Source organism: Salvelinus namaycush, chromosome 4, assembly GCF_016432855.1.
Source record: "Salvelinus namaycush isolate Seneca chromosome 4, SaNama_1.0, whole genome shotgun sequence".
Classification (NCBI taxonomy): Eukaryota; Metazoa; Chordata; class Actinopteri; order Salmoniformes; family Salmonidae; genus Salvelinus; species Salvelinus namaycush.
This window is the reverse complement of record NC_052310.1, coordinates 13808190-13823192: the sequence shown is the minus strand read 5'-3', so window position 1 is coordinate 13823192 and position 15003 is coordinate 13808190. Positions and strand designations below refer to the sequence as shown.

Below are 15003 nucleotides of genomic sequence, written 5' to 3'. Positions count from 1 at the left end.
TATTTAACATAAACAGCCATGATAGGGTCCTGTCTGTCTGGCGACTTGGTGTTTTGATACAACCAAAAACATCCACCGCAGACAGCACAGGTTACTTAAGTCAATATTCGCTACAAATCACATGCAATAACTGTTCATATATTTTTACCTTTTGAATCATATATTTGGCATTGGGCTTAGAACGGGTCAAATAAAAATAGTGGTTGCTTTTAAACAATTTAAGTCAAATATATTTCAAAATACATATGCTGAAGTTTTTTAAATTTTTATATATATATTTTTAAATGTTTTCTCAAATCCAACTTTGACATTGGAAGTATGATAGATTATGACAATTGTAACATTTGGCCAATGTGGCCTGTCTGGACACTACTAACTACAGTGCCTTCGGGAAGGATTCAGACCCCTTCCTTTTTCCACATTGTAGTTACGTTACAGCCTTATTCTAAAACGCAAAAAAATAAAATATGTCCTCAAATCTACACACTATCCCATAATGACAAAGCAAAAACTGGTTTTTAGAAATGTTTGCTAATTTATATAAAAAACAGACCTTATTTACTTAAGTATGCAGACCCTTTGCTATGAGACTCGAAATTGAGCTCAGGTGCATCCTGTTTCCATTGATTATCCTTGATGTTTCTACAACTTGATTGGAGTCCACTGTGCTAAATTCAATTGATTGGATGTGATTTGGAAAGGCGCACACCTGTCTATATAAAGTACCACAGTTGACAGTGCACGTCAGAGCAAAAACCAAGCCATTAGGTTGAAGGAATTGTCCGTTGAGCTCCGAGCCAGGATTGTGGTGAGGCACAGATCTGGGGAAGGGTACCAAAACATTTCTGCAGCATTGAAGGTCCCCAAGAACACAGTGGCCTCCATCATTCTTAAATGGAAGAAGTTTGGAACCAACAAGACTCTTCCTAGAGCTGGCCGCTCAGCCAAACTGAGCAATTGGGGGAGATGGGGGGCCTTGGTCAGGGAGTTGACCAAGAACTCGATGGTCACTCTGACAGCGCTCCAGAGTTCCTCTGTGGCATTGGAAGAACCTTCCAGAAGGACAACCATGTCTGCAGCACCACCAATCAGGCCAGACAGAAGCCACTCCTCAGTAAAAGGCACATGACAGCCCTTTTGGAGTTTGCCAAAAGGCACCTAAAGGCTCTGACCATGAGAAACAAGATTCTCTGGTCTGAGGAAACCAAGATTTAACTCTTTGGCTTGAATGCCAAGCGTCACGTCTGGAGGAAACCTGGCACCATCCCTACGGTGAAGCATGGTGGTAGCAACATTATGTTGTCAGGATTTTTTTTTCAGCGGCAGGGACTGGGAGACTAGTCAAGATCGAGGGAAAGATGAACGGAGCAAAGTACAGATGGATCCTTAATGAAAACCTACTCCAGAGCACTCAGGACCTCTGACTGGGGCAAAGGTTCACCTTCCAACAGGACAACAACCCTAAGCAGACAGCTTAGACAACTCCAGGAGTGGCTTTGGGACAAGTCTCTGAATGTCCTTGTGTCCCAGCCAGAGTCTGTACTTGAACCCAATTGAACATCCCTGGAGAGACCTGAAAAAAGCTGTGCAGTGACACTCCCCGTCCAACCTGACAGAGCTTGAGACGATCTGCAGAGAAGAATGGGAGAAACTCCCCAAATACAGTGTGCCAAGCTTGTAGCGTCATACCTAAAAAGACTTGAGGCTGTAATTGCTGCCAAAGGTGCTAAAGCAAAGTACTGAGTAAAAGGTATGAACACTTATATAAATGTGCGACATTTCTTAAATGTTTTTGCTTTGTCATTATGAGGTATTTTGTGTAGAATGGTGAGAAACTGTGTAATTGATTTTAGAAATAAATGTGGAAAAAGTCAAGGGGTCTGAATACTTTCCGAATGAAGAGTATGTTGACAACCCAATGTCATGCCTTTACACCAAACATGTGTTCTGGACGTGAATGCGTTAAAGATGGAACTGTATATTTTAGTCACAATTAAAAGGGATAGTTAAAGCATCTTTGGTACAGTCAGTGTGATGTATTTGCCACCAGTGATTTTATGTAGCCAGTGGGAATCGCTTGACGGGCGGATATGGTTTGTAATAAAAAATTGAGCCAATCAGTTTCCGCATAGGGGCAAGACATAATAGGGACACGCCAAGGAGGAGAGTCGATTAAGCTGCACCGGGCGCCCATTTACCGGGTGAAAAGTGATTTGCATTTATTTTGGAACTTGGCTTTCTCACGGTCACGAGACGGCTGCCCCGTTTTGGCCGACGGCGAAGTCGGCTCAAACTCTGCTCTTCGGTTAAGCACGCGGAGCAGAGTATGATTCGGTGTTTTCACCTGCCTAAGTGGTTGCTTTTCATAGAAACGCTGTATCTGCCTTCCCAATGAAAACGAGTTTGAAAATTCTAACATATATTTAATGGAAAAGATAACGAGACATAATGTTGACAACATGACCGAGCGGCGCAAATTACTGTTCGATTTGAGTAGGTCGTACGGTTCCGCTCCGTGCAACCCGTGCCATTGTAATATAATCCTCTCAATCAAAACCAGGTACCTCCTTTCCATTGGTCAGTAGAGGTATGAATGAGGTGGGGCTTGCCGCAATGCTCGCGGTGTTCTGTTGAAATTCCATTGCCGACCATTAAAACAACTGGGACTAACAATTTACCGAAGTGGAGACAACGAGAAATACGACCCAATGTTGGATTTAATTGCAGAAGAAATGTTAACATTCGGAAATGGGATTACTCAAGGATTGCATTGATGTGTACTGCATTTTCCTCTGGTTTAGCCGTGGCTAGCTAACTCTCAAGCTAGCCGAATCGGAACAATCGGTAGCTAACCAGCCAGCTATCCAACGTAGCTAGCTAACTACAGTAACTCTACAGACTTGAGTTATATGTAGTAGGACAAGGACGGTGCACGTTTCATCGCTAAAAATACGCAAAACGAATGTTGTTTCTGTCATGAGTCCAGCCGGGTGCCCCCATGTGAACGGTTTCAAAGTGGATAACTGGAAACAGAATCTACGGGTTATTTACCAATGCTTTGTGTGGAGTGGATCTGCCGAAACCAGGAAACGCAAGGTAAAAATGTTAAACGTTAGCTGACTAACTCAGAACATGCAGCAACAGACCGCTCCTCAAGAGCACTGCCCTCGACGTCTCACAGGCTAGCTGTCGCACATCACTATGTCTAAGTACCAAGTCACACAGGAAGAGGCAGCTCATACAAGTGTGTGACAGACCCTGGTTAGACCTAACGTTCACGATAGCTAATTGACTAACTAGTGATATTTACTACGGGTTACCACTATAACACTTGTCGAACGTTGGCTAGGTAACGTTAACCAGCTACAGTGCACATTTTCAGGCATGTCTGTTTCTCTCGGCTTGGGCAGTTGTACGTTTACTAACGGGCGGGTGCAGTTTTGGACAGGATTGACACTGAGGGGTGTGTGTGTGAGACCTTTAAGATACTACCTAACCTCCCACGTCTCATACATCACACAATCATGTGTGCGCGCGCCTGTAAGCAGTCCCTACTCTGTTTACGGTGCTTGCATCCCCAGCTAGCTAAATTGCTTGTCTGTCTGGAAACGATCTCGTATGCTACACAGAAAATAAGTACATCTCAGCAATCTGCATGCTTCTTGAATAACATGAACACAGTACTTGGGTTATTTCGTCCAAGTGTACAATTCCTATGCTAGATCTACTTGTCCGTGTGCCATCTGCGCTCATCACCGTCCGCCCCCGCGCAACGGTACAGACAGACAAAATACGATTATTTTATGTTCCTTATGAGCCAAGTACAGTCGGGTCTGGGGATATTATATAACTCAAGTAGTTAGCTATTGTAAAAAATATTATAAGCGTGTATGTCCATATCATGATAATTTAACCGATGCATCCATTGGCTACAGACAGTGCGTATTAACACACAGTAGGAGAGAATCACCAAATCATTTTCACCAATTTATTTTCAGACAGCTTTGGGAGACCATAGTCTCAAAGCATATTCAGCTAGTCTGCATTAGAATTCTCATGCAGTACAGTCTGTGTCCACACAATGCGTCATATAACTGCTGTCGTTTTAGCTAGACTAGAGCCTCCACTTGTTGGTGTCACTGTGTTGGTAGGCAGTGCATCGCCTACCATCTCCGTTAACACATTTTCAAAGGTTAGACCGTCTTAAACCAACTAAGCGTTTTGCCCGAGTTCATCATGTGATACAGAGGTTGCAGTGAAGGATTCACACAAGCAGTAAGCCAGCAATGTCTTCTTTTGACCCAATCCAGATATCATGTGTGTGTGGTTGGACTAACCCCAGGAGTTTGCATACCTTAGTCCTCATGTAACACTATTGTCTGTTCAGGGCTGCGATGTAGATGCAGCAGGGGTGTAGGGCTCTATGCTGAACTTTTTTTACAAGGAGCACGTGTAAGCCTAAGTTGAAAAATGTAGGCGCACGCACACATTTAGGAGCACAATGGAAAATATTTGAGGTAATGAAGCTAGAATCCCTGTCTGTTTCCCCCCTTAGGCCTCTCTCTGTGGGTTCAAGGGTTTATTGGTATCATGTGTACAGTGTAGTTTCCTTCCAAATGGTTTCAACATTGTAACTGTTTCATCTCAGAGCCTTCAGCTTGCTAACCGCAACACACACACTGTAGCCAGTATTGGTAAGGTAAATGGTAACCATCTCACTATCTAAAAACATTCGTCCTCATCACTGGTTGTTTGAGTTAGGGATAGGCAAGAGAACGGGAACGGACATCAACTCCATCTTTTTACCAGAGATGTATTTAAAAAATAAATACAAAAATACTGTGATACTATTTGGTGGAATGTGCTTTGTGGCTTGTCCCAGGGGGGAAAAAACTAAATTGTCTTAACTGTTCGAGGCACAAACAGATCTTCTCCCTATCAGATCACTAAACTATGGTGTATGTTTCTCATATCGAAGTTAATGACTGAGCACAGAATGCATGCATCCTACAAATAGAATATCTGAGTTCAGCGAGTGTCATATCAGAATGAGTGCTTCAACCAATACCATGTGTGACAGCTGTGAGCAGTCTGCTACACCCCCCTAACCAGCCATATAGCCTACTCGGCTGCTTCTCTCCATCCGTTCTTTCTGCACATCTCCATCAGTTTTAATATGTTACTTAGCCGTGATGGCGAGCTAGAGTGTGCAGACGGGGATGGGGTTGGAGCGGCTTGCAGCGTGAGCCCAGTGGATACGTATCTCCTGTAAGAACAAGCAGACCAGTCTGACTTTGCTGTCACGCTGCCTCTGAGTGCCGCTGCCATAGATGAAAAAGAGGGCACAGTGAGTCATCCGTGGCCCTTTAACATCCCCGATAACCGTAAGTTTCTCTAGTGGAGCTACCTTCTCTCCGTTGTACTGCGAATTGCTGTACGTTTTATGTAATTTTATAAACCATGTCGGGTGTTTTTTATTTTTTTATTTTTTTACTCACAGGCTGCAAATTGTTGGTTTGATAACAATCTTGTTTAGTCATGTTACTTGGCTAGCAAGCTAACCCCATGGGAGCTTGGCTATGCACACATTTGGATGGCACAGAAAAAGGGATAGATAACCTACTCGGATGCTTCAAAGGTAGGATACATATGCCTAATGTATTTCAAAGATAAATCTGAGTCAAATTAATCTTTAGTTCTGGTGTTAAATTGTTTGGTGCCTAACTTTTGGTGTGTGAGAATGAGTGCTGTGTGTGAGGGAGAAAGCGAGTGAGATTGTAGGCTGTGTAAAGTTGTCTGAAGAGTAGGCTAAAGATGGTTTCATATTGTTTTCCCCTGCCACATTGAAAATGTAGCTGATTTTATGCATTTATATTCCTTACTACATTCCACCTGCCCAGTCACAGGTAGGCCTTTGGATATGAGTAAATCAGCTATTTTCAGAAATAGCCTTTTCTATTATACAGAGAAAATGTGAAGTAAAATTCAGTGTGTTGTATTAAGGACATGTGTGAATATCAGGGGAAGATTTTTGTGCAGAACGTATGGTAGACGGGCATCTGGGGCAGGGCAAACTGTGATATTTGGGCTGATATCACGTTGTTAGTAAAATGTTGGTATTGTGACAACCCCACTCTGATAATAGGCCAATTTTCTTGTAGTTTACCAACCATATTTTATTTTTGTGTCTATCTGTGCTAAACATCACCTTTTTGGGCCCTCACCAGTTAGCATCCCTGCTTTCTAGTTGTTTGACTCCACGCCACCCCATCTTGCGTTAGGCTGGGAATCTATATTTAACCATGTGTGGAATGGTAATCTAAACCCACCTGTCCACTGGGTGGTGGTGTGTTATGGGGAGACCTGTGTTCAGAGCTGTCACTGACCAGGCTTGTTGTGTTTAATCAGGGCTGACGCGGCGACCTGGGGTTGTGGAATGGCAGCGACACACTGATGAATATCTATATTTTTTTACCCCCCTCTTTCTCTCAAGTTCTTTCTCTACCTCTTTCTTTCTCCTTCAGCTCTCCTTTCATACCCCCCCCCCCCCCCCCCCCCCCCCAACACACACACACACACACACACACACAGTCGCCCCTACTCCATGGATACCTCAATTAGGGTAGGTGGAGTGAGTGATGCAGGGATGAGGAGAAAACAAACGGATCGACCATCTGGGCTGGACCTCCTAATGAGCAGTTGATTGTATCATCAGTCTGTTTTAAACGCCTCATTTCTGTCCTGAGAGGAACAGACCCACAGAGAGGAGGTGACATGCCACCCAGGTCGTGTTCGCTAAGGCACATCGTAGCGAAACCCTTTGAAACAGAAAGGTATTAAAATAACTGCAGGTATTACCTCCCTGTATCACTATCAAACCTGTTCCATGCCTCAACCTAGTCATTCTCTTATGATACTGGCAGTGCCCACCTCCTAAAGCCGATGACGGCTGCTCCATTGAAGCAGTTGTTTTGAACGCACCGTGTGCTGTCTTCATCACCGCCTTTGACCAGCCACTCTATGCCCCATTAACTTTGAATTTCGCTCGCATGAAATCGTCTGGCAGATGGGTCTTTTGAGTGATCTGATTGTTGAGGAAAGCCTAGCGCCTAATACCTATGGTCAAAATCATAACCTTCATTCGGCCATGTGTCCCTCCCACCTAACTCTTTCTCTACTGAAACGTTCAAATCTAAGTTTATTTGTCACGTACACAGATTTGCAGGTGCAGTGAAATACTTGTCATACTAGCTCCAACAGTGCAGTAGAATGTCTAGCAAATACAACACAAATAATAAAAACATTTAAACAAATGTCAGAATGAGTCCCATGTCAGATTCCAGAATGTAAATGTGTGTGTGTGTGTGCAGCATATAATTTGGACAATAAAGTATGTACAGTAGTAGGTATATTAGAATGACTGATGTCCAGACAGTAATATAAATAGTACCTCAAGTGATCAGTGTTCAATGACAAAATACATTGTATTGAGTACCTTTTTCCACATTTTGTTACGTTACAGCCTTATTCTAAAATGTATTAAATAGTTGATTTTCTCATCAATCTACACACAATAACAGGTGGACTTCAAGTTGTAGAAACATCTCAAGGATGATCAATGGAAACAGGATGTACCTGAGCTCTATTTCATGTCTCATAGCAAAGGGTCTGAACTTCTGTAAATAAGGTATTTCTGTTTTTTTTTAAATAAATGTACAACATTTGCGGAACCTGTTTTCACTGTCATTATGAGGTATTTCGTGTAGATGGATGAGGGGGGAAAACTAATTTAATCTATTTTAGAATAAGGCTGTAACAAAATGTGCAGAAAGTCAAGGGGTCTGAACTTTCTGAATGCACTGTACATGGAGCATTAGTGTCAAGGTGCAGGGCAGAGTACCGGGCAGGTAGCTGGCTAGTGATGGCTGTTCAGTCTGATGGCCTGGTGATCGAAGCCACTCCTAATTTTTAAAGCAGCCTGCTTGGAGTTTTCCAAAAGGCACCTGAAGACTCAACCATAAGAAACAAGATTTTCTGGTCTGATGAAACCAAGATTGAACTCTTTGGCCTGAATGACAAGCGTCACATTTGGAGGACGCCTGGCACCATCCCTACGGTGAAGCATTGTAGTGACAGCATTATGCTGTAGGGATGTTTTTCAGCGGCAGGGACTTTGAGACTAGTCAGGATTTGAGGGAACGATGAACAGCGCAAAGTATAGAGATCCTTGATGAAAACCTGCTCAGGACCTCGGGGCGATGGTTCACCTTCCCACACGACATTGCTAAGCACATAGCCTAGACAACGCAGGAGTGGCTTCGGGACAAGTCTGAATGTCCTTGAGTGGCACAGCCAGGACTTGAACCTGATCGAACATCTTTGGAGAGACCTGAAAATAGTTGTGCAGTGACGCTCCCATCCAACCTGACAGAGCTTGAGAGGATCTGCAAAGAAGAATGGGAGAAACTCCCCAAATACAGGTGTGCAAGCTTGTAGTGTCATACCTAAAAAAATATCGAGTACTGAGTAACGTGTCTGAATACTTATGTAAATGTGATATTTCAGTTTTTTACACGTTTCTCAAACCTGTTTTTGCTTTCTCATGATTGGGTATTGTGTGTAGATTGATTGGGGGGGACAATATAATCCATTTTAGAATAAGGCTGTAACAAAGTGAATGAGTCATTACTTTCCAAGTGCACTGTATATACAAAGGTATGTGGAAACCCCTTCAAATTAGTAGATTTGGCTATTTCAGCCACACCTGTTTCTGACAGGTGTATAAAATCGAGCACCCAGCCATGCATTCTCCATAGACAAATATTGGCAGGTGGATGGATTATCTTGGCAGGGGAGAAATGCTCACTGACAGGGATGTAAATACATTTGTGCACAACATTTGGGAGAAATAAGGTTTTTGTGTGAATGGAACATTTCTGGAATCTCATTTCAGCTCATGAAACATGGGACCAACATTTTACATGTTGCATTCATCATTTTTGTTCTGTATACTACCTCTGAGCTATAGCCAAAGAGTAGGTATTCCATTTTTGTTTACTTTAGATTTCAGATGAAGATGGATTAGGGATGCTGTTGTGAACATGGACTCGTCTCAGTTAAGTTTCTTGAGAGAAGGAACTGAGGGTTAGCAAATTTTCAAGCGCAAACCATCAACTATGCTGCATGGCCTTTGGCTTCCAAGGGTCTCTCCCATGTTCTCTCAACTCCATGTATCTTATTGCTTTCTATCCCATCATGCCTTGCACTTCACAGCCATGCTGGCTCACAGCAGCTAGCTCGCCTCATCTGCATGCGTTTGAACTGTCACTATTCATCCTCTGCTGCCACGTCCTCCCCCTCTTTCTCCCTCTAGGTCCCTCTCTCGCTCTCTCTTTCTCTTCTCTCTAAATCAACCTCCATTTTTCGCATTATCCCTCTGCAGCAGTATGCCTTCCATTCCATATACCCAACCAGTCACAATGGATTCAGGTTATGGTGGCCCTAGCCGTCAGTTATGTGTAAGATGTTCTAGCCCAGTTTTCACCCTGTCTGTCTCTCGGTCCGAGCAGGAAAGTAAGTGACTGTCTTTGTTGGTCAGTACACTGAGGATCTCTCCATCGGCCTGCTGCTCGCCTCTCCTGTTATGTTTGTGTAGTTGGCGCTGTCGCACTTCCTCTGACTAGCCCCCTTTCCCCCTCACTGCATCATGCTCCATCGCCAACACAGCAGCCCTTCTCTCACTCTGGCCAAGCCAAAGTCTGATGTCATCCCGGAAGAAGACCAATCAACATTCTTAGGCCACTCACTCTTGTCCAGTTCCACTTCCACAGTCACCCTCTTCCACAGTCACCCTCAGGTTCTAGGTGTGTGTGTGTGTGTTAAACAACTAAAACGCTTCATCATGAATGGGTTTGTATCGTGTGTGTGTGATGAATCAGTGTATAGCGAGCCAGCAGCAGTCTTGTTCATGGACGCTGCTCTGTCTTTATTAGATGATCTGGTCAGGGGGCACCGCTGCGATGGATACACCTCCTTATAGGATATTAACACCAACAGAAAAGGATGTTGACAATATCGCCATACTCTGGGTTTGTGTTCAGTACGGTGTGCAACTTTGAAAATCGACGGAAACGGTACTGCGCTGAACGACCAGTTGAAAAATGCTGATTGTGGTACACTTTTCTTTTTCAAATTGGTTAATATTACAGTTGCTTTGTCAAACAACGCGTGCGTTACTTTCAGAATCCTATCTCTACCGGGTGAGTGTTTCCGTGATCCGGTTTCCTCAGTTTTCGAGCTAGCAGAGAAATGCCATGACAGCTGCTGTCCATAAAAATGTATAGAGGGCACACCACTGATCTTTGCCATTGATCACTTCTGTGATAGCAAAGCCCATAGAGCTTTCCTGTGTAGTGGCAAGTGTGTCCTCTATACATCTCTATGGGTCTGTGTTAGAGATCATAACTGCCTAAAATACGTTTGACTGGTCATGTTTATCGGGCTAGGTTCATTTTAGCTTTATGTAGTTAGTTTGCATAACGTGTGTACTCGTTATTTGTCATGCATCTTATTTATCACACACGCACAGCATACAGAGAACCTGTTTTGAGGGGCGGAATGGCCCATCACCTGTCAGACGGTGCGAGAGCAGGTCCTCATAAAGCTGGTACTGGAAGAGAAACGTGCTTTTATAAGCCCGGTCATTGTGCAAGAATGAGCACACGATTGCATTTAGAATTGTTAGCTGTTTTGATGGCCATGATTTTTAAGAAGGGTGATAAAAAAAAAATCTCCTCTCAATCTCAACTGGTAATTAAAGCGTGCCTGCCATTGGAGTGCGTAGGCTATAGTCAACGGTAGGAAAGCTATCAGCCACCAATTTACCATGTGACCTTGAGGCTGTATAGTTTAAAACCTGAACGTTTTACTTCAAATAGTGAGAAATGTCTTAACTTGCTTCAAAGTAACCAAAATCCAACCATTAGAAATGTAGAGGCAGTTAACGACTTCCTCATGCCATTTTAACCAGCATTTCTCTCCTGAAGAAGAGTGTGTGAATATTTATTTGACATTTTTATTTAACCTTTTTAACTAGGCAAGTCAGTTAAGAACATATTCTTATTCACAATGACGGCCTACACCGGCCAAACCCGGACGATGCTGTACCAATTGTGCGCCGCCCTAATGGACTCCCAATCACGGCTGGTTGTGATACAGCCTGGATTCGAACCAGGGTGTCTGTTGTGACGCCTCAAGCACTGAGATGCAGTGCCTTAGACTTCTGCGCCACTCGGGAGCCCAAGAAAAGAGAACATGGTTAGAGGGACAGAATGGAATGCAGATGGCTGAAGTGAAGAGCACGATGAGAGGAACAGACGGAAAGGAAAAAAGAAGAGGGGGAGTGAACAGTGGAGGAGAAATCTCAAAGGATGTGTGAGGGCAAGCTGTGAGTCTGGGACAGACCGAGGGAGAGGGAGAGCAGCTGTACTGCAGTGCAGAACACCCAGTACTCTGTGTGTGTCAGACTAGGGGTGTGTGTATTTCCTCTGTTTTATGGAGATAACCTGATCCTATGTCTTTGGCTGGATTATATTACTCAAACAAAAAAATGAGGAGGAATGCATTGTTCTTCCAGTCATTTTGCAGATTCCACATCCTCTGTGTCCTACCTCTCTCTCTCACGTCTTGCTGCTTTTACTCCCCTTTGCTCCCGCCCTCTCTTTCTACATCCCCCGCTCCCCTTTGCTCCCGCCCTCTCTTTCTACATCCCCCGCTCCCCTTTGCTCCCGCCCTCTCTTTCTACATCCCCCGCTCCCCTTTGCTCCCGCCCTCTCTTTCTACATCCCCCGCTCCCCTTTGCTCCCGCCCTCTCTTTCTACATCCCCCGCTCTACTTTGCTCCCTCCCTCTCTTTCTACATCCCCCGCTCTACTTTGCTCCCTCCCTCTCTTTCTACATCCCCCGCTCTACTTTGCTCCCTCCCTCTCTTTCTACATCCCCCGCTCTACTTTGCTCCCGCCCTCTCTTTCTACATCCCCCGCTCTACTTTGCTCCCTCCCTCTCTTTCTACATCCCCCGCTCTACTTTGCTCCCGCCCTCTCTTTCTACATCCCCCGCTCTACTTTGCTCCCGCCCTCTCTTCGTCTCCCTCTCTGGTCTGGCGGAGATCAGCTGCTGAGTCTCAAGGCTCTGCTTAGATCAGGCAGGATTGACTTTGGCATCCCTCTTTCTTTCGCTCGCTCTCACTCCTCTTCGCTCCTTTCCCCCCTGCTCTCGTCTTGTTTTTTTTCTTGTTTTTTTCTCACACACACACTGATTGTGCTTTTACTGCAGCTCACCAACTGTGTTGTGTGATTTTTGAGGCTGAGGCAATAGTCAAGGTGTGAAGATGTCCCTGTGATCTCTCGGCTCACTCAGGTGGCGTGCTGCTAGGGACACCCTGGCAGGACAGCTTTAACGCGGCGACATGGTCTCGTTGCATAAATGGGGTGCAAAATGGTACAGCAGAGAAACCGTGACAGTAAGGTTACCCGAACGGCAGCCTGAAGAAAAGGGATCAAAAATCTAGGTTAGTGGTTACTAAACGGTCGATCGCCTCGTCGTTCTCCACGGCATTCCTAGTCGATTGTGAAACATTTCTAGAATAAACAACGATAAAGCCTTGCATTCCTACTCTTTTCTGTCTACTGCTTTTGGCAATAGGTGCACTTATTTCAGCTGCCCTGCACCTGGTAGGCAAAGTGTTCCCATTTCGAGCCGATTCATGCGTAAACTCTGCATAGTCATCGTGCCCAGAGTAAATCAAGTCCACCTATAGGCTTACCGTGAGTCAGTCGGATTGCTCAGGTCAGCGTGTCTGCAGCTTCCGCGTTGATACTTAATTCAAATACTTTGAATGTTTCCAAACTTTGCGTTGTCTTCAGTCCAGCCAGAGTCCATCAAAGAACAGGAAGTGGCCAAACCACAGAAGAAGATGACTGTAGTTTTCGGTGATGGCTTTATATGGGATAGCTAGCAACCATATTTTAATGGTAATGTTAAATAATAGGCTACACATTGGCTGTAAAGCAAATTGACTGTCTCCCATTTAAGTTTATTGGGATGGTAATGACGTTTGTTATTGATAATTATTACTTGGAGGTCGCTAGCTACAGCGGTATCTTCAACCTAGCCTAGCTTTTAGCTAGCTAGCTGCTCTGCAAGCTAGCTTGACTCCCTATAAAGTTAGAGAAACAAGTTGAGGAAAAAGTAATAAAATAAGCATGTTTTATAACTTGAAACAATATATTTCTGTCATGAATGAAAAGGAATGTTTTGCAATCTACTAAAATAAATGTGATCTCTGACAAAAGACAGGCTCTCCTCCATCTTGCGTTACAAACACTGACGTGTCTGGGGGAAAACCAGACACACCATATGGGCTATCGAGCTGAAGCATCTGTTTTTAGAACATTTTCTCACCCCCAAATATGGTAGTGGGAGGAAGTCCGGTAGTGGGAGAAGATGGAACTTCTGCTCATTTTGTCATCGATGAAACATCTGATCTCAATATATTTTCCTCTTCCCAAAACGATACTGAAATAAATTTTAATAAACGCAACGTAGTGTTGATCTCATTTTTCATGAGCTAAAATAAAAGATCCCAGAAATGTTCAATATGCGCAAAAAGCTTCTCAAATTTTGTGCCAAATTTGTTTACATCCCTGTTAGTGAGCATTTCTCCTTTGCCAAGAAAATCCACCCACCTAACAGGTGTGGCATATCAAGAAGCTGATTGAACAGAATGATCATTAGACAGGTGCATCGTGTGCTGGGGACAATAAAAGGTCACTTTAAAATGTGCAGTTTTGTCACACAACACAATGCCACAGATGTCTCAAGTTGAGGGACCGTGCAATTGACATGCTGACTGCAGGAATGTCCACCAGAGCTGTTGCCAGAGAATTGAATGTTAATTTCTCTACCATAAGCCGCCTCCAGCATTGATTTTATAGAATTTTGGCAGTACATCCAACCAGCCTCACAACCGTGAACAACGTGTAGCCACCCGGACAACTGATGAAGCTGTTGTGACAGCACAAACTGTCACAACCCGCCTCTAGGAAGCTCATCTCCGTGTTTGTTGTCCTCACCAGGGTCTTGACCTGACTGCAGTTTGGCGTCGTAACCGACTTCAGTGGGCAAATTATCACCTTCAATGGCCACTGGCACATTGGAGAAGAGTGCTCTTCACGAATGAATCCCAGTTTCAACTGCAGATGGTTGACAGCATTGTGTGGGTGAGCGGTTTGTTGATGTTTATGTTGTGAACAGAGTGCCCCATGGTAGCGATGGGGTTGTTATGGGAAGGCATAAGCTACGTACAGCGAACACAATTGCATTTTATCGATGGCGCAGAGATACCGTGGCGAGATCCTGATGCCCATTATTGTGCCATTCATCTGCCACCATCACCTCGTTTCAGAATGATAATGCACTGCCCAATGTCGCAAGCATTTGTAAACAATTCCCGGAAGCTGACAATGTCCCAGTTCTTCCATGGCCTGCATACTCACCAGACATGTCACCCATTGTGCATGTTTGGGATGCTCTGGATCATGTACGACAGCGTGTTCCAGTTCCCGCCAATATCCAGCAACTTTGCACAGCCGTTGAAGAGAAGTGGAACAACATTCCACAGGCCACAATCAATAACCTGATCAACTCTATCCGAAGGAGATGTGTCGCGCTGTTTGAGGCAAGTAGTGGTCACACCAGATACTGACTGGTTTTCTGATCCACACTACTTTCCTAGCTTAATTATTTATTTTTTTAATCTGTGACCAACAGACACACATCTGTATTCACAGTCGTGAAATCCATAGATTAGGGCCTAATTAATTTATTTCGATTTACTGATTTCCTTCTATGAACTGTAACTCAGTAAAGTCTTTGAAATTGTTGTATGTTGTGTTATTTTTGTTCAGTGTAGAATTTGTTTACGAGTGCACTAAATTTGATAGAT

General features: G+C 44.1%; 1 protein-coding gene across 1 annotated transcript in view; it reads left to right on the top strand.

Annotated features, from left to right (window-relative positions):
- Positions 1-2641: 2641 nt before the first annotated feature.
- The window catches only part of usp22 (ubiquitin specific peptidase 22), a 30159-nt gene continuing 17797 nt past the window's right edge, over positions 2642-15003 (top strand). Inside the window, exon 1 of the mRNA XM_038991204.1 lies at positions 2642-3096. Within this exon, the coding sequence (XP_038847132.1) occupies positions 2977-3096 (120 nt within the window). The 5' untranslated portion in view covers positions 2642-2976. The remainder of the gene's footprint in view (positions 3097-15003) is intronic.